We start from the raw sequence: 21,390 nt of genomic DNA on the forward strand, positions 1-21,390 counted from the left end.
TGGTGTCAACTAAGGTTTCAGTCTCAAAAGACGTTTAAGTTCTACAGTAATAACACCTTGTACTATGGTAACAATCTGCATGAAGTATACGGAATTATATGTCCCACCGCTGCGCTAGTTACCCCAGGAAACCAAGTAAGTGTGGATTAGTGAACGCGCTTCACATTTTTCGCATTATTTCTACCTGAAGCCGATCACAGATAATGACACTACCTACTAAGATGCTGACAGTGGCAATTTACTTTAGGAAATCAGAGGTCTAAAAATCGAACCAGTTAGCTCTTGCGTGAGAAAAAATTATGTTACTCAACATAAATTTGTGTAACATAAATAAATTGAATGTCATTAACGCAATTATATTCAAGTGTACATTTAATATGCATAAAGTTAGACCGTGGAATAACACTGAAGAATAAAGGTCAGAATGCCACATGGGAATATAACGTTGTCATGTCATGTACCATGAATGTAAAGAAAAACGCGTGGTAACCCCAAGCTTGTGTAGATCATAACCGATATACAACAACCGATATACAAAGTTAAGCGGCTTTTGGTGCGGTTGGGATTTGAATAGTGAATGCTAGTAACTAACTAGTTTAAGGGTAGTAGAACCCTCTGTAGTTCGACTCAAGCGGCACCACCGCCACACCTATTTCAGCTTAATAAAAGCAGTATTATGCGCTGCTGTGTTCTGGTTTGAAGGGAGACATACTTTTTCGAGGCATTCTACCTTAATCATCAGGAGTAACGGCACATCTCACCTCAGGTAGGAATCTAATCGCATCTGGGATTGATTACAGATGACCGTGCGCGGCAGAAACCACTTATATAGGTGCATGCTCGTCTGCTATTCCTATATTATAAAAAAGCGACGACGGTAGTCTGCGCGTGCTGTTGTTCATGTAGAAGAGAATGCTTAAGACCTTCCGTCAATTACACTAAAACCCGTATCCGGAAATGGATCATAAAAATATTAAAACTAATAAAATTGAAACGCTTTGCTAGAGACTAAGTAAATGAAAAAGTAAGTGTTTTATAAAAAGCTATTTATGCGTTCACGCTAATACAATTATGTTTAAAACTGGAGTAAAAACGATTAAGTAATATGAAAATAGTCCTGGCTTTATATTTAACCGACTTTAAAAAGAAGCAGGTTTTATGTTAGGTATTTTTGTCTTTCTGCGGAAGGTAATGTTTTTCGAGCGTGTGTCTCAATCTTTGACACGCGTAAACGGCTTGATGGATTTTAACACATGAGGTGTCGTTGGATTCGTTTTAAACGTGGAGATGACAATCTACATTTATAAGCAGTCGGGTTATTGTTTTATAATAATAATGTGTAGAGTGTTACCTACAAACCTCCTTCTATTTCGATATTGAAAACCGAATTTTTGAGAGGAAAAATAAGAAAAGACAGTTAGGATGTCATGTCAATTGTGTTGATACGAAAATTAATATTTTATGTTTAAATCTTTCATTATTGTTCGCTTACTTTCGTTTGTTAATTGTATATATATAAATCTATAATATAGTGAGTCGTGTAAATAGCTTCTGAGTATCATTTCCAACAACACCACCACACATCCTATATTGGTGACCACCGACTAAAACACGTCATTTAAGAAGATGGAGAAGTACGAAGACGCGATACCTTTGGAAACGCGAGCTGTTGATCGAGTTGGCGTGAGAATTCCGCCGTTTTGGCCCAACGACCCCAGCCTTTGGTTCGATCAAATTGAAGGACAATTTGCTTTGGCCAACATTACCAGCGATTCCACAAGGTTCTATTATGTGACGTCTCAGCTTGAACATCAATATGCTGCAGAGGTAAAGGACATAATTTCCAGACCCCCCGATTCGGGCAAGTATGAAAAGTTGAAAGGTGAGCTAATTAGACGTCTTTCCATGTCCAAGAATAAAAAAGTGCAACAACTTCTTATGCACGAAGAAATAGGCGATCGTAAGCCGTCACAATTTTTGCGACACTTGCAAAGCCTCGCGGGTTCGTCTATGCCGGACGAATTTATGAGAACTCTATGGTCTGGTCGGCTGCCGCATTATATTCAAACACTGATAGCTTCGCATCCGGATATGCCTTTATCAAAAGTTGCTGATCTCGCCGATCAAATTTTAGAAATTGTACCACCTAATTTGCAAGTAGCATCTTCTTCATCGACATCAACATCCTCTTGCAAATCAATTGAAGCTACTCTGAACCTTATGGCAAAACAAATAAGCGAACTTACTAGCGAAGTGGCAGAACTCAAGACTAGTCGGATGCCGCGGAATCGGTCGCGTTCACGTCCTAGATACAGACATCGCTCCCGTAGTCACTCGCGATCAGCGCAACCGCCATCTAACCATCCGCACTGCTGGTACCACTTCACTTACGGGTTACGCGCGAAGAAATGCGTCAAGCCTTGCAGTTTCGTTGACTCGGAAAACTCACTGGGCAGCCGGAATTAGCGGCCATCCACTGCCCTTCATCTACAGGCCGCCTTTTTATTACTGATCGCCACACGAAAATGCTATTCTTAGTGGATACTGGTTCAGACCTGTGTGTTTTCCCGCGTTCAGCTTGCAAGGTGCCCTGTACCAAATCTAGCTTTGACCTTGTAGCAGCCAATGGTTCCGTGATTCATACATATGGTCCCATCCACCTGGATTTGAACCTTGGACTCAGGCGTTCTTTCAAATGGAAATTTACGATAGCCGATGTTACAAAACCAATAATCGGAGTAGATTTTCTAACTCATTATAATCTTCTTGTGGATTGCAAAAATCGGAGACTTATAGATAACACTACCACTCTCACTGTGTCTACCCTATGCATGAAGATTCCTGAGGACGTCGTGTCAGTTAAAGCAGTAGCTGGAGACACCCAATATCACGAGATCCTGCGTGAGTTCCCAGAGGTAACTCGTCCTATGGGTATGGTTACAGCACCCAAACACAACACAGTGCACCACATCAGAACCACACCTGGACCTCCTGTCACCAGCAGACCACGACGTTTGGACCCAGTCCGTCTCAAAGCTGCTAAACAAGAATTCGAGGGTATGATTTCTTCCGGTACTGCTCGCCCTTCAGAAAGCCCTTGGTCCTCAGCCCTGCACCTGGTTAAGAAGAAGGATGACGGATGGAGACCTTGCGGTGATTATAGAGCTCTTAACGCCCGCACCATACCTGACAGGTATCCCATCCGCCACATTCAAGATTTTTCATATCAATTGTCTGGATGCACCATTTTCTCCACTATAGATTTAGTAAAAGCCTACAATCAGATACCTGTCAACCCAGATGATATTCCCAAAACAGCCATAACAACTCCCTTTGGCTTATATGAATTCCCGTTCATGACTTTTGGACTAAGAAATGCTGCACAAACTTTTCAGCGATTCATGGACGAGGTTTTACGCGATTTTGACTTCTGTTATGGTTACTTAGATGATATTTTGATTTTTTCATCTTCTGAAGAGCAGCACAAAAGTCATCTACGCCAGCTTTTACATCGTCTCAAGGAGTACAGTGTGCTTATCAACTCTGCGAAGTGCACATTTGGAAAATCTGAGGTGCAATTTCTTGGATATCTAGTCTCAGCAGATGGAACCAGACCTATGCCAACCAAATTCCAAGCCATCCAAGACTTTACTGCACCTAAGACGGTTAAGGAGCTTCGCCGTTTTCTCGGCATGATTAATTTTTATCGCCGATTCATTCCTAATGCAGCTCAGATCCAGGCACCACTCACCTCTGCACTAGCTGGTCCGAAGATTAAAGGTGCCCATCCAGTCCATATGACGCCCGAGATGACTGAAGCATTTCAGCGTTGTAAGGATTCGCTTGTCCAAGCTACGCAATTAGCACACCCAGACTCTTCTGCTGAACTAGCCATTACAACTGACGCTTCTGACTCAGGCATAGGCGCTGTTTTGCAACAAAGGAAAAACAAAGATTGGGAACCACTTGCTTTCTTCTCTCACAAACTAACACCATCGCAAAAGAAGTATAGTCCATATGACCGCGAATTATTAGCCATATATGAGGCAATCAAGTATTTCCGTCATATGATAGAAGCAAGACACATTGTTATTTACACCGATCACAAACCCTTGACGTTTGCATTTTCCTTAAATAGAGATAAATGTTCACCAAGACAATTTCGATACCTTGACTTTATCTCCCAATTCACGACTAACATTAAATTTATACCAGGTCGTGACAATGTTGTGGCCGATACACTATCCAGAGTAGAGGAAATTGGCTCATCTATTGATTATGAGGAGCTTGCACGATCTCAGGAAACTGACCCTGAACTGCAAGACCTGCTTCAACATGGGTCATCTTTGCGACTTGAGAAGGTGCAGATCCCCCAGTCGCGTCGAACACTTTACTGTGACACTTCAACAACATTACCACGTCCATTCGTAACACCTACCTTTCGCCGACAAGTCTTTGACTCCCTACACAGTCTGAGTCACCCAGGAGCAGCAGCTACAGTGCGACTGGTAACACAAAGATTTGTCTGGCCAGGGATTCGCAAAACTTGTAGAGAGTGGTCACGTGAATGTCTACACTGCCAACGCAGTAAAGTTTACCGCCATACCTCATCTCCTCTTTCCCCTATCATTACCCCTACTTCAAGGTTCTCTCATATTCACCTTGACATCGTCGGTCCACTACCACCTTCATCTGATTTCACATACTGTCTCACCGTCATCGACAGGTTCACGCGATGGCCTGAGGCTATCCCACTCAAAAACATTACCGCTGAGACCTGCGCATCCGCCCTTGTGTCTGGTTGGTTTGCCCGATTTGGATGTCCACTCAAAATTACCACTGACAGAGGTCGACAGTTCGAGTCCCATCTATTCAATGCACTTTCATCCATGGTTGGAGCTAAACATTTCAGAACGACCGCATATCATCCATCAGCCAATGGTATGATCGAACGTCTGCATCGCCAATTAAAAGCTGCGATTATGTGCCACAACTCTTCCAACTGGACTGAGGTTCTTCCCTTCGTGTTACTCGGCATACGAAGTGCATGGAAGGAAGACCTTCAGACATCTTCAGCAGAGCTGGTTTATGGCGAACCTCTTCGCCTTCCAGGTCAGTTCATAGCTCCATCCAATGACCACACCACTGGAGACATCACTACTCTAGTAACTCGTCTGCGCACTAGCCTAGCCAATCTCACACCAAAACCAGCATCTTGGCACAGGAATAGTCCGTTCTACATCCCACGTGACTTGAAAGACTCATCACACGTCTTTCTGCGGCAGGGCCATGTTCGAAGACCGCTGGAACCGCCTTACTCAGGTCCTCATAAAGTCGTCGAGCGCAACCCTAAAGTTTACAAAATTATTGTGTCAGGAAAGACAGTCACAGTCTCGATTGATCGACTTAAACCAGCCTATCTGATGCGTGAAGCAGATGTACTGCCTGATGAATCTGCTCAACCAGCTCCAGAAGTCAAGAGAACAAGAAGCGGAAGAAAAGTTACATTCCCAGATTATTATCGATCGCAGTAGCGATCTCGGTGGGGGAGTACTGTAGAGTGTTACCTACAAACCTCCTTCTATTTCGATATTGAAAACCGAATTTTTGAGAGGAAAAATAAGAAAAGACAGTTAGGATGTCATGTCAATTGTGTTGATACGAAAATTAATATTTTATGTTTAAATCTTTCATTATTGTTCGCTTACTTTCGTTTGTTAATTGTATATATATAAATCTATAATATAGTGAGTCGTGTAAATAGCTTCTGAGTATCATTTCCAACAACACCACCACACATCCTATAAATGTATTTTATTTGAATTTATGTTAACAATACAATAAATAAATACAACAGCTGGTAGTTATATTACTATTTTAGTATTTGCGGTTAATGTATGGTTTTAGAAGATCATATAGTGACTTTAGAAGTTCTGAAGTATAAGTTCATTTACTGCTTCATTTACCTTCTGTGGTTTCAAGACACTCACGTGGTTGTACAGAGTGGGCCAATGCGTTTGGCAAACAATTTTTATTTTGAAAACAAAACGAAAAACACATTGTGAAACTTTCCTAGGAGTATTCATACAAAAAATATAATCAAACTCACCCTAATCTAATACTTCTAGCCATTTGCCAAATGTATTGGCCAAACATTAGCCAAACTTTCTCAAGAAAAGAAAAAACAAACTCACCCAGTGTGCGGAAGACAATAGGCCTACTCCGATACTTGTGGCCGCCCCAGAGGGCAGCGACTGTAACTTGATACTGGGTGTCAGCTTCCAGTCCGCTCAGAATCACTGCGTCCGAGTTGCCAGCCACTTCCAGAACCACTCTGTAACTAATGCACGATGAGTCAATTTCGTCGTATTCTATTAGCAAGCTGAAAGAAGAAGAGAGAAGGAGAAATAGAAGGAGGAAAAGAGAAGAGAATATTTTTGTCAGGGTACTTTTTTTAAGTCTCACGATAAATATGCCGCGTCTAATTCCGAGCCTATTCCGAGAAAATTCAATTTATTTCATAGATTATTTAATAAACTGTGGTAGCTATTAACTGGTTACATAGAACAACAATCGATGAAGAATGATCCTTGAAATTTTTAATGATGGATGGTAAGTCGAAACTATAAATCCGACTTATACCTAGTCCTTGAAGTCAGCTTTCCTGATTGAAATAGGTTGAAAAATCAAGTCAAACAAGTTTTTGACAGCAAAATATCACAAAGACAATTAAGAAATCGTCACAAAAATCATGACACAAAAATATTATCGTACTACTTCCATTGAAAGACAGACAAGCGTTGACATTATAATTACAGCTTTGTGCGACCTGAAGACCATCGCTACAAAAGATTCGCGTTTCTTAAAGAATGTTCCGAGGGGTCCATGAAGAGATTTTCCGCACTCGACAAAGTGATATTGTCTGAATTCCACAAAATAAGTATAACAGAAAATTTTCTTGGCTATATTGGACAACTTTAACCAATACACGGAACCTCATTGATTTCAAATGGTGTTATAAGAAAGGTAGTAAAGTCGAATTCAAATATTTACACAGTTTTTTTTTTGCTGAAACTTTGTTGGGTCATCAGTCTTTCCTACTGAAATACATAGGCCTCGCCTCGTTTACGCCACCGAGATTAGTTATGTGCTCTCTGCATCCAGCCAGTCTTTTTCCGGTTATAAGTCCATCTGGTGGAAAGACCTGCTGAACTACATTTGCCTAGGCATGATTGCAACTGGACTGAGGACTGAGAACTTTTGTTCCTTGACTTCACAGCACCTTCATTTCAACCTGCTAATTTTGAGAGCTAACTCGTTCTTTTTCTAATCGTTGAATAGTTCAACGGAGAACTATATCATTTATCCATTTATCTAATCTGATAGTGAAGGAGACATACAATGCATTGTACTATCCTTCATTTATCATTCAATATCTTTACGAAATATTTTGGTTTACCCCGGTCAATCCCGATATGGTACGCCTTTGTGGCTCTACAACAAAAGCTCGTATTTCCTGAAATAAAAATTCCCAGTCCAAACATCAGGTTCGGCTTCCTTTTTGCTATCCATTCATTGTTAACAAAGCCGTGTAGCTTCCGTTTACGTTCGGGCCTTTATAGAAGATCAAGTTTACTCGCGAACTGTTATTAACTTAGGATCTACTGATTTTATTTAAGTCTACTCTAAGTAAAAAAAAAGTTGATTTGCTTGTCTTATTCTATGGTGAGTTTCTATACTAATTAATTTGAGTGATGACATAAAACGGCTATGATATGATTGTCTGTTAATGCAGGTACGAGATTATATGAAAACTAATAAAGGAAATTAGACCTAAATATATTACAAAGATATTTATGTTGTTCGTATAATATAAAGGGAAGATTTTTAAACAGGCACACCAGGATTTTATATGTCGTGGATACCATGCGCATTGCGCAGACACAAACACGCAGACATGGAACAGATATCTAAATTAATTTTACAGATCTAGCCGGAGGTCGAACCCAGAACCCTTTAGGGGGAGGGAGTCGTCTATATATAATAACAAACTGAATCGTAACATCTAATGACCTGGATAATTTTCTCGTCAAATGACTTGTTGCACCTAACGAGCATTGCGGTGTGCCATATGACATCTCGACAGTGACGAATGACCGGACAGAAATAGACACATTACACTATATTGTGTTAAGCCATGAAGAAATCTTGTAAACTAAATGGTATGCAGATGTAAGTAAATGATTCTGAACACATACAAACAAACATAAGAAGGTGGTAGAACCACACTTATTTCTACCTCATAACAGCAGTGTTAGGCGCTGTTGTGTTCCGTTTTGAAGGGTGTGGTAAGGGAGACGTACTTTTCCGAGGCGTTCCAGCTTAGTCCTCAGGGGTAGCGGCGCATCTGTGGCCGACCTCAGATAGGAACATCTAATCCTGTCTGCCGCCCATGGACATCTGTAATCAAATGTCTATGGGCGGCAGTAGCCACTTACCATCAGGTGGACTGCATAATCATCTGCTACTCCTATTTTATAAAAAAAAAAACGTGTGGCACTCGGAGACTGCCGCGGTAAAGCTATTGCATAGCATTTTTTATCAACTTATGCAAATTGCAAGCGTGATATTTCAAAAAGTCATTAATCCGTCAACTGGCGTGTGCGCCCCGGGGCGCACAGATCGCTACTAAAAAGTATCACCGCTGTGCCGGTCGGAGTGGGGGGTGTTAGATTTTTTTCTAAGCTATGCAATAGCTTAAAAATACAATGATAAAATAAGACATTTAAATAAGGAACGAAAGTGATAAGTCTAGGAAAATATTATACAAAATTAGGAAACATGTGCTTAATGTCCCACTGCTGGGAATAGGACTCCACCAAATCCAAAAAGAGGTATAATTATAGGTGTAAAACTTTTTTTCATAGAAGAGTGACGATGTTTATTGTTGTTTTTAAATAAAATTGATAATTTAATTTAAACAAACGTAATATTTTTTTGGATAAACTGAACTATTTGCTATTACAATTCCATTTCCAATCAAAATAAAAGGCTGTATTTATTAAACGTAACGCGATAGTTGTAAAAACATTTTGATCTGCCAGTATAACGTTGGTCAAAGGTAAATATTACAGAAAACAAACATTCATCAAACATTGTGGCGTAGTGATAAAACATGAACAAATGTAAATATTTCCACTTTCATAAAAGGCTCTTTAAAACATAGTAGTTTTAGCATCTGCCATCAACCATTAGCTGCTTCTAGATGCAGCGATCAAGCCCTTATTTTTTATTCACGAGCAAGAAAACCTTCCCAAAGTACAAGAAGCCGTGAAAGCAGAGTTATGTGTGAATTTTACGAACTAAAATTGCCTCGGCGCCCATCCTCAATGCTCCAGTTTTACACGGATATATCCGGAATCTCCAACGGAATACAACCCCAGTCCTCTGACTGAGGCTCACCTCAAGAGGCCAAAGATGAAAGAGACCAAAAGAAGAGCTTAATTGCTCACATTTAAGCTCTTCTTTTTTTTATAATTTTTCGAGTGTTTACGATATTATGAAAACTGGGTATGACGATAGTGTCATCTTACTTCCTAGTTTCGCTGGTTAGGCGGCATGAGCGTCGCATGAGTTTTTGCTGATTACAGTGACACACACACACTAAACCCTGTATTTTTTTTAGCGTTTCGTGCAATCGCTTGTACTTTTGAACACTCGATGACCGCAAAAAACTGAATGCAACATTAACACAGACGCTAAGTAGCGTATTCGTATTCGATACCTCGATCAATCGTAGCAAGTCACTAAAACAGGATGCAGTATCAACGTTGTCGTCAAAACGCGTAGCGCCGATTCTAAAAGCAAATCTGCTACGTAAACAAAAGCTTAAAACTGACAACCCTAAAACATTAATCATACAAATTGATGCTAAAATAAATTGATATTCAATAAGCTTTGCACGCCTACGTATAAATCAAATCAAAACAAAATCAAAGTCAACATTTTGCTGAAAAATGACATCCCGATATCTCGATGTGATTTAGCAAAAAATATTTTTAACAGAACATGATTCATACGAATTTTACCAGTACAGTATTGATTTAAAAATTAGATGATATGACATTATAATAGATCAATTTCATTCAAATACTATATATTGTATTGTATATGTACACATGACAAATATCAAAATGTGAATCTAAAAATCGCATTAGGTACCTAATCTATATTAGTCATACGTGTTATCCAATTTTCCACATATTTTATTTGAAGCTTTTTTTGTAACTTTTCATGCATATAGATGACAATACTTACATGAATTTGAAGGTAATCACCAGAACTTAAGAACCTTTATAGTTTCTTGTAGTTAACTAGTATTTATTTGATTGAAAATAGTGCTAAAGGATGGTATTTATAACATTATTAATATGAAAACGGGAGTAAATTTAACAAAAATTGTTAACACAGTTCGAAAAATAAATAGACTCAACGTTTAAGCATTCTCAATAGGAACATTCAAAAACCAAGGGTGAATCCGAATCTCACTTAGTACTCGTATTTATCATTACAATTTTGAGTTCCAAAAAGGAATTACTGTTTGATCAGGGTGTGTACATTATTAATGACCTTCCGAATGAACATTTGAGTCTGAAAATTGTATTTGAATAAGAAAGATGAAAAAGTAGAAGCCACCTCTGAACGGACCATAACGACCCCTGATTGTGTCCAGTATTTACTAAAATACGGACTGAATTTATTCTTTGTTACGAAGCCACAAGGTAATTAACCAACTTACGATATGTATAAGTTGTAAAATTAGGACGGCGGTAGAACCCTTTACGTACGGTACGGCGGTAGAACTCTGGTGGGACCACCGCCTCACCTGTTTCTTCCTAGAAACAGCAGTGTTAAGTGTCTTAGTCCTAAGGTCAGGCATTGTGTCTAAGGATAATCTCAAGTAGGAATCTAATATTATCGCGGATTGCCCATAGATGTCCATGAGCGGTAGTAGTTTTTTTTTTTTTATATAATATAGGAGTAGCAGACTGGCATGCAGTCCACCTGATGGTAAGTGCTTACTGCCGCCCATGGATATCTGTAATCAACCCAAGATAGAATTAGATATTCCTACGTGAGATCGGCAACAGATGCGCCGCTACGCCTGAGGACTAAGATGGAACGCCTCGTAAAAATATGTCACTTACCACATCCCTCAAACCAGAACACAGCAGCCCTTAACGCTGCTGTTATAAGGCAGAAATACCTTCATGTGGAGTGCATGTTCGTTTGCTACACCTATACTAATATTTAAATTGGTAATAGGGTTGAACAAAAGCTTGTACAAATGTTCTTATTAACTTCTACTGATGCCTAAACGTTAAAAGCAGCACCTTAGCAGCGTCCAAAAAGGCGATTCACATTCATGTAACACGGATTCTGAATACTTTTTCGCATCCTAAAATGGAAACACTTGATTTATTCGTTCATTCGCTTAGCGAAGCAAAATTTTATCTTTGGACAAAATACGATTATTGCGAACCATTTATTGGCAATTTGTATTTTTATGGTAGCCCGTTAGCAACTTGCAAAACGTTTTATTTATTTTATATGAATAAAGCAAACGAGCACTCAGTTCATTGATGGTAAATGATCACTGCCGCCTGTACCTACTCGTATCAACACAAAATCAACACAAAATGCAGGAAAGCATATCCCTTGTCATCCCAAAGGACTAGGCTACCATCTTGTATAACCGTCTGTGCTTAATTTTTTTTTTTAAACTAGAACATAGTAGTGGTCAATATTGCTATAATAAAGGCAAATAGGTATGACAGTAGTACCATCGTAGATAAACAATAAATGTATGAAGATTTCTATGACCTTGTACATAAGGTGGGAGAATGAACACTTTCTTGTTACTTTAAAATTGATGTTCATTGACTACAAGGTACTTACTACTTCTGTTTGGGTTACCGCATTGGATTTTAGACGTTATATTTTACGCCGACTACAGTACCTTTGCAGCTATTGACCACATTAGTTTGATCATATCTATAATAATATTATAATATGTATAACCTATTTAAATTAACTATTTTTTATATTCTATTCGCATAGATTTAAATTTTCAACTCGTTATCATTATAATCACAGTTCCATTCTAGTATTCATGAGTTCATTTTGAAATGTATAAATAAAACAATTTACATTTTAAAAATTACCTATTTGAATATTTGAAATGTCAGTAAAATGTTTGCGTGTTAAGGCTTGTCAACCTTAAAACACAGATTTTAAACAAAATTTATGATTAAAATGTTAACAAAAGTAAAACATAAATATAACTTTTCATAGTTTCACGTCATGACATGGTTATCTTTCAAATTTTTGACTTATAACAAATAATCCTATATCCTATTCAATATAATCCTTTTCAAAGCATGGTGCAGTACGCTCAAGGATTCACCCAATTGTAACACTTTGCCCAAAGTAAGACAAAAGAATGATTATAGTGAAGAGTAGTGTAAAACTACTGTATACTAGTTAAATGGTATGGTAATACATTTAAGACTCTTTTCATCTTATACCCATCATTAATCAAGCTATCCTGATTTCCCATGACAAACATTTGACTTTTTTGGAAGGCAGAAACTGTCAATGTCTTTGGTAGACAAACCATTGGATAGATTAATTAAGAATACCGAGCATTTGTCTTCACGAATAGCAAAGCATCTATTAACAATATCAGCAAAGATCATGTCACATCTGTGTGTGAAAAAACAGACACATATCTGTGGAAAGAACCTACTGCTCTCCCAGAAATACTTTGAAAAAATCCGTTATATCCGTAACTATGTATGTATGTACTCGTACGTAGATATCACGAACTAACAGACGATATAAACAGTCAAATAAAATCTTTTACGGGTCCAAATAAATTCTAGACGGTGTCTGTTAGGAATGCATTGACAGACACATTTCAGACAAAAAGGCGGAGAGCTGTGGGAACAAGAGAATGAATAGTAAAATGTCTGAGCCCTGGGTTTAGTCTCAATTTATGAGCTGTTTGGGACTTGCTACATCGTCGACTAAATACGATAAGAGAATTAAATAAAATTCTACTTAAAATACTTTTTCTGAAACGTTATCAAGTGGAGCATACCAAGCTTATCACCATTTTGCTATCCCAAATATATTTAGATGTATAAGGGTTTCATAATTAATAGTGTATTTTAATGGAATGGAAGAAGCAACTTCACCACCCACAGATATGTAATCAACCGCAAATAGGATGGAAATCCTATCTGATCTCGACCACACGTTCATTGCTACGCTTAGGACTATGTTAAAATGTCTCGTGTTAGTGTCTACTACGGACTAGAAAAAAATCTGTTCCATGGTATCTACCGAGTAACTTCCTTCAACTAAGAACACAGCAACGCCTGAAGTTGGTGCTACAAGGCAAACCAGGTTAAGCTTTAATAAGTCTGGAATCAAAGCACGGATTGTTCTTTGTGTTTATTCTATGAAAATAAAATATTAGTTTGGATCTGAGCTTACTGTAACATAAGTTTTATATTTCTTGATTTAATCGTTTATCGCCTATCGTTTACTCATACAAGGTAATAACAGTCACCGCGACAATGTTTCATACCGGAGATACGGACCGTTTTTCAGAAACACTGAGAAGATTAGAGTTAATTTTATTTACTAAGTATCGTCTGTCTCAGATAGAATTTTTAATAAGTTTAAAATTATCATCTACTTACAAATAAGCTTGTTTTAAGTGAGGGTGTCTTGCAAATGTTATTTCGCTTTCTCTATAAATTGTAAAAATATGAAAAGAGCGGTGTAGCTTTAATATTTAATTGTATTTCGTTACAGACTTTGAAGTGAAACGCTAAAAAGATTATACCTAAATGAGATTTCGTCTTTGCCATTACAATTACTGTCTCACGGTTAGGTACGGGTCTCAAACTGAAAGAAATGAAGGCCATTCCAACTCGCTGGTTTAGTGCGAATTGATAGACAAGCACCTTTACCATACTTGGATATTTGCATGGCCACAGAACAGCCAGAGCTTTCTGCATGGTTCGAAAGAAAAAGTTTTTCAAAAAGGCGCAATAACAGCTCGTCTTCTCAGTCGGCGAGGCATTCACGACTCTTCTGATTTTGCAAATGTAGCCTATATAGGCGACGGTGACTACTTCCTATCAACCTGCTTTCTATCGTTAGGTTTATTACCCGTCTGTGGAGTGTAATGTTTTTCGAGCGTATATGCCTATTTTTTTTTGTAATATAGGAGTAGCAGACGAGCATGCAGTCCGCCTGATGCCGCCGACTGCCGCCCATGGACATCTGTAATCAACCCCAGATAAGATTAGATATTCCAACCTGAGGTCGGCCACAGATGCGCCGCTACCCCTGAGGACTAAGCTGGAACGCCTCCGAAAAGTCTGTCTCCCTTACCACACCCTTCAAACCGGAACACAGCAGCGCCTAACATGCTGTTATTAGGCAGAAATAGGTGTGGCGGTGGTGCCGCCGGAGTTGAACCACAAAGGGTTCTACCACCTTGAGAACGTACCTATGTATGTATGGCTCCGTTTTGGCATGCCCTACGGCCCAAACGGCTTAACGGATCTTAACACACGTATTGGTGGATTTGTCAAAATTGTATGAGTAACATAGGCTACATTTTTTAACCGCCGGGTATTTTCTTTATATAATATTTTTCTAGTATTAAAAATATATATAAACCACGCGACTATACACGTTGCTAACACCATGTGTGTAACTTCCGTGTGAAATAGATGATCTTATTGGAAATTGGAAGTAAATGGAACATCTGATTGGCATGCTAATAGACGCGCTTCGTGGCTAGTAAAGCTCCTCCGGTAAAGCTGTTAACAGGCTAATACCATTTGGCACAATATGATAGCCGATATTGCCGTGATTGGATCCAGTGATTAAAGATCTAATTAACCAATCTATTCATGACGCTTCGTTATTTTTAATTTTAAAATATACCTACATTCATGTTTAATTCTATTATCATTTAATGGTATCATCATCATCATCATCTTTAAACCATTACTGCTGGGCACGGGTCTCCTCTTATAATGAGAAGGATTAGGCCATAGTCCACCAGCACTTGGTAGACTTCACATACCTTTTTTATAACAGTCTCAGGTATGCAGGTTTCCTCACGATGTTTTCCTTCACCGTTTAGCAAGTGATAATTTATTTCTAATACGCACATAACTTTGAAATCAGAGGTGCCTAGGATTTGAATCTCGGACCCCTCGATCGAGAGGCCGAGTTTCTTAACCACTAGGCTATCACTGCTACTATTTATTTACATTTAATGATATGATAAACAATATGTCGAGATTGATATTGATACAATTAAAGACACAAGAAAAAACGCAATGAATTTTACTGGAATTTGCCAGTTATAGCCATGTTGTGATCCGGTGGTACTTTAGTAGAACAACATGTTAGTAATAACTAATTTTAATCAATTTTTGCCTACCCAACATTTTAAATTTGAAAATCATTGCTAGATGCATTGACAAATTTGGGCCTTTAATATAAAAAAAAAATACTAAAATTAATTATTACTACCGAGAGTACGAAAAAAAATGGAAGACATAATAAGGAAATACAATATGTGCAAAAGTGCAATTAGGACTTTCAATCTCAAAATCAAATCCAAGACTGGTTTTTGGCCATCAATACACTATTCAAGCTTAACTTTCAATGTGTCTAAACCCTTACATCCCTTGTGGTGACATGTTCGTATGTCACTCTCCGAGTTTGCGAGACATTTGATATAGAGTGCGGTTAGAGCAGCCGTCTATACTTTGTATGTGACACAAACTTTGGTTAACCTAGGTATTGGTCGATAACATTTGCTTATGAAATAACTTTTAGTTTTAAAAATGGTAGAGGCATCATGGTTGACTGAGGACGTGACACTATCATGTTTATGAATCTCTGAATGACGTTCTGAATTATTGTGAAGCAGTTCTTATAGGGGACCCTAAAGCCGATCACAGTTGCGTTGCCATACCTACATTGTTACTCTTACTCCGTTTGAATAAGGTGGTCGCCTCATATGTAAGTCAAACGTCAAACACAGAACTCTTTCACATAAGCAATGTGTATGGTGGTACTTCCCTGATCATACTATACCTTCTCATTCTTCCATCTTTCGTCTATCATGTACATCTTTCAATACCTGGTGCCTCCGAAATCGAAGCAGAAAAGTGTACCTTTAAATCGTATGCAAGCGCGTGTAAAAGTTCACTTCAATAATATATTGAAGGAATGACTTTACATCTAAATTAATACAATTTCAAAGTAAATTTCACAGAAATATTCAATGTCACTATATTCATTATTACGTACAACATAATGATATTCAAACACGTGAGTAGAAGCCACATCCACTAGCTAATGTCGATATAATCTGTATTTACGATCTAGTATTCCAATAGACTAAACTAGGTCCGCAATTACATTACCATTTTGATCGGATTACTACTGTTGTGTTTCAACGCTTATCTGATCGCAACAAAACAATAGCTAACATCTACAGAACTAAATTGAATTGAAGTGTTACTGTTTGTTTTCGATAACTAATAAAGGCGGTTGCAACTGCTATTTGTCCCACTGCTAAGTTTAAATCTCTCATGGCGCAAACTACACTACGCTATATACTACAATACGCATTACGTCTGTTATAAATACAATCTTTATATCCAATGTATTGCGTACTAGGGATTTATATTTAAAAAAAATCTCACGTCCCTTATTAATAATCAATCTATCCAACTTTTACCTATAAATGAGTAAAATTTGATAATGTCTTAAATTCTCAAATGTCGATCTTTGGTAAGCAAAACATTGGATAGTTTAGTTATTAATAACTGGCGTTAGTTAGATTTTTTTAATGATTTTATCAATGCTACACAACTTATGCTATACGTAATAAACTTTGTAACGAACACCTCATAATTTGACGATATAGCTCGCACGAGGCATGTTAACTTAGTCTTAAGAGGTAGAGGTAGAGGTAGAAGGACTAAGATGGTTGTATTTTGCATCATAATTATGTAAGTTAATCGACATCTAAGGTTTTGCTATCGAATTGTCCCTGTAGTTCCGGGACCAAAATAGGGCTACGGTATCCTCTGCCTGTCGTAAGAGGCGACTAAAAGGGGGCTTCCGGGGTTGCGGACGGCAAGAGTGGGAGCTCGAACCGCCCGGCTAGCGACCCCGCGAAGGACGACGGTATGTGTGGTCGCATTCCGTCGTATACACCAGACGGTATGGTGACGCAAAGTCACCTGGGCGGAGCCCGACGGGGCAGTGCGCTGAGAGGACTCCGGTCGCGTTCCTTTGGAGATCCCGGAGTCCTCTACGCAGCGCCGAGGACGGCCACCGGGGGGGTTTTAGTGCGGTAAGAGTCCCGCATAACCCCGTGTCGCTCCCACGCCACGAAGGTTTCCCCCTCGTTAACAAAAAAAAAAAAAAAAAAGAGGTAGAATCTGGTGCAAACTGACTTTAAATGGAGCTCCAATCTTATCTTGGAGTAATTGCGAGACCCTAATTAGTTAGTAAAACTTTTAAATAATAATAGAATTATAATGTTGCACAGGAGTTTCATATGCATTAGATAACGCAAAAGAGAATGTCTCCAATTAAAGCATTTCATATAATTTGACCCATTAAATTCTAAATTCACTTCATTATAGTGAGCTTAAAAATAAATAAAATTCTTGTGAACATTTCGTTCAATGCATAACCAGACAGACATTACGATACTCGTCAGAATTTATACAATATTAATAAAGTAAATAATCAGTCTTCATCTATTAAGAAAGTTACGAGTAAGATGTGAATACTATTAACCGTGCTAATTCTAGACAAGATCTCCAACCACCTAAATCAAGAGCTACGTTAGAACCACTTGAATTCTCTTAGTGCACTTAAATTTAGTTCCAGACGTGAATTAAAATAGATGACTAATTGCCAAATGATCTGAGTCATAGTAGACGAGCGATATATAGATTTGGTATATGAAATCGAAATGTATGTTTGTTATTATAAAATAATTGCCCTTGATAGATCAAAATTATTATGTTTTTTATAGGATACGTATTTATCCTTGTCTATACAGATACACATACATATAAACGCGCTAAGCAAAAAATAAAAATAAATGTTAATTGTGATTAGTAACTTATGGATTCATTTTAATTTAGTATTGAACTCCCCTTGGGCTACTACACTCTTTACATTCCAGTTATAGGCACCGGTGTTTCACAATGGTCTACAGATTTAAAAGCTACACCTGTCCAAGTATACGATATAAACAAACTTCGCTGTACTGCCCTAATGGCTAAAGGATTGTGGGTTTGATCCTCGGCAGGGTAAAAATCAAAATCATGAAGTTAGATTTCCGTCGTAAGTATTATTTGTGTATTTATACAATATATGGCGTGAATAATTTTGCAGAGCTTCTATACATTACGAGTAAAATTTTATACGTAGATATATATTTTTTACTTCCTTGAAATCTATTTACAAAGTTAGTGACAACAGAAAGGCAACACATACTGACTGACTTGCAAGGTATGTATAGGTTAGTATTGAAACTTGGGTTTCAGGTAAAATATTTACATTTATCAAACAAAGCTGAAGCTACATTTAAACAAATTATTATTCGAACAGATAAAGCAAGCGAATAGGGACAGACAAAGACAGACAGAGACAGTAACAGGCAGAACAAGGCATTGCCATCAGCGAATCCTTACCTGGCGTCAGAGGGCTTGTAAGTGACGTCATACTTCTCAACGAGGTCCGCCGTGGTCGACCACGAGACACGCACCGTGGTCGGGTTGAGGAAGGTCACGGTTATGTTCTCAGGCACGCCGGGGCCCATTGAGCCTGGAAAGAAGATTATCAAGTGATGAATGCTCGTTAGTTAAGCAGTGATAGCCTAGTGATACGCAGTTTCTTGATCGAGGGGTTCAAGGTTTGAATCCTAGACCCCTTTGATTGTCAAAATTATTTGCGAATTATTGTTATAAATTTAGAGTCACTTGCTATAATAGTGAAGGTATACATAAGGAAACGTAAGATCTTAAAATATAACTTTCGAAGGTATGTGAAGTCTATTGATTATACCTTCACATTCTTACAGTAGACCAATGCCCAGTAGTGGGGCTATAGTGGGTTTGTAGATGATGAAGTAAGAATTAATCTGAAGCCATGTTTGCCTACCGTAGTTCAATTTTTTTACAACTTCAGGAAAAAAAAGTGGATAGATTGATACAATTAACAGGCGAAAGTAAGTAGTCTCATTTTCTTATAGGAAACTGTATTTGCTTGTACAGTAATGTCTAAAAGGTAAAAGTAAATTATTTTAAAAAAAATCTGCAATAAATCTTATTCCGAAATGTTCGTGGTATGTTAGTGTAATGCTAAAGCAGGATCACCACATTTAGACCTAACAGGTGGGTTTGTGATTGAGTTCTTAATAAATTCTAAGTCACATCTTGTCAATCTCAATCAAGATAGTTTAATATTACTTTTATCTCCCGGAAACAGGAAAACATCTGCTAGGCCAGGCAGTCCAAGCCCAACCACACTTCACTGTGTCTCGGTCCAATATTAATTGATACGAAATTATAAAAACTATTCAAATGATCATTGCATCACAGATAAACATATTATTTAATTTAGAAACTGTTTAAGTATAATATTTCCGGTGAAACTTTGGAATTAAATAAATAAATATAAACATCAAAAACAAAAACACTGTTATATAAAAACAAAACGTTAAAAAAATAATAAGCCATTCATCGAACACTTTGATTATTGCCAATACCATCATAATATATAAGCTAGCAATTTATGTATTGGCCTTAAATAACATTTAACGTTGCTCTCTAATGACCCGGAGACACAAACACACAGACAACACGCATATGCACAACGTGGTCGCAATACGGAGTTTATTTTAAGACACTACCGCATTGCAACAGAAGCAGCGGGATTCCACCGCGATGAATCAAGAAATAGTTATTTGCTTTCAGTTGTAGGTAAGAATAACGACAGACCAACTTTTGAAAATGTTCATGTGTTGATAACTGTTCTAATGCTACTCTTTATGTGTAGTATTGTGTAGTACAAAATCATACGAGTCGACTATGATCCATAAATTGTTTATCTATATTGGCTTTACTTACCTATATTACTAATTGAACCTACTTGTATCTATCAATCAAGTCCGCTGCAAGACTTCCCTACACAAACTCGTAAAAAACAGATGCCTATTTACTAAATTTCGGAACGAAAAAAATGTACGGAAGGAGAAAAAATCGCGCTACTTCAGACTTATACAGCGTGCCTTACTACCTATAGCTAAACAACCTTACACCTGTACCAATAATTCATAGGAAGTGGGACCACTCGTAATTCAACTACATTTCTACAATACTTATTCCCGTCTTATCAAGATTACATCACTTCTGCCTTAAATTATAACATCAGCGTTAAATGCTAAAGTTACCTAATTTGACATGTGATGAGACAACTTGTCTAGGTTGTTCATTACCGCTAATTGAACATTGATGGATTTTTAATTATAAACGCTTTCTACACGCACAGCCCCACACTAGGATTCCCTATGTCGTGGGTGCCATGGACACACATATAGACAAATACACAAACACTCAGACCCGGCGACAGAAATCTAAATTCTTCATTTAGATATCTGCCTGACCGGAGATTGAACCCGGGACCCTTTGCGTGTCAGACCGGTATGGTGACAGCTTCGCCACGCGGGTCATCGTTCATTATAGGTAATCACTCATTAGACGTTATGCATCATCATTTGCTTCTTCAGTGTCACAAAAAGATCCTTACAATACTCGTATAATCATAAACAATACTAGCAGATCTATTCAATGCCCCACAAACTTTGCCGATACCTTCATCAGCAACTTGTTGAAAGTTGCTAATCTATCTTGAAGGTCTAAGTTTGTTCGTTAATTAACATTCCCGTATAGTTCCTATCTTGCCCCATGAATAATGTATTGTTGGGATGAATGTCTTCGTGCAAATTAAGATAAATAGGAGGTTTACGTGTATATAATATTTTTTTTAGATGTCATATCGTTGGTGTAAATTGCATGCAACGCTCTATGAACATAATCAAAAAGATAAATATTTTTAAAACCTTTACGTTACCCCTTAATACACAATAATCACATAGTTGTGAATGCAGCATTCGTTACAATGTGTATTTTTCTTTTCAACCACAGAAATCCAACCCAATTACTTGTTTGTTCCCAACTAATTGTCTATTTGCCTTTT

General features: G+C 37.9%; 1 protein-coding gene across 5 annotated transcripts in view; it reads right to left on the reverse strand.

Annotated features, from left to right (window-relative positions):
• LOC140757313 (fibronectin type III domain-containing protein 5) overlaps nt 1–21,390 on the reverse strand; it is a 178,241-nt gene that overhangs the window by 67,456 nt on the left and 89,395 nt on the right. For 3 of the 5 annotated variants that reach the window (XM_073092966.1, XM_073092969.1, XM_073092965.1), the window contains exons 3-4: nt 18,825–18,957; nt 6,195–6,340 (exon numbers count right to left, since the gene is read on the reverse strand). In XM_073092966.1, the coding sequence (XP_072949067.1) occupies nt 6,195–6,340; nt 18,825–18,957 (279 nt within the window). The remainder of the gene's footprint in view (nt 1–6,194; nt 6,341–18,824; nt 18,958–21,390) is intronic. The other 2 variants (XM_073092970.1, XM_073092967.1) reach the window with 1 other exon arrangement.

This window comes from Epargyreus clarus, unplaced genomic scaffold (assembly GCF_041222505.1).
Source record: "Epargyreus clarus isolate Ecla_fem2 unplaced genomic scaffold, WU_Ecla_fem_2.2 ptg000004l, whole genome shotgun sequence".
In the NCBI taxonomy this organism is placed as follows: Eukaryota; Metazoa; Arthropoda; class Insecta; order Lepidoptera; family Hesperiidae; genus Epargyreus; species Epargyreus clarus.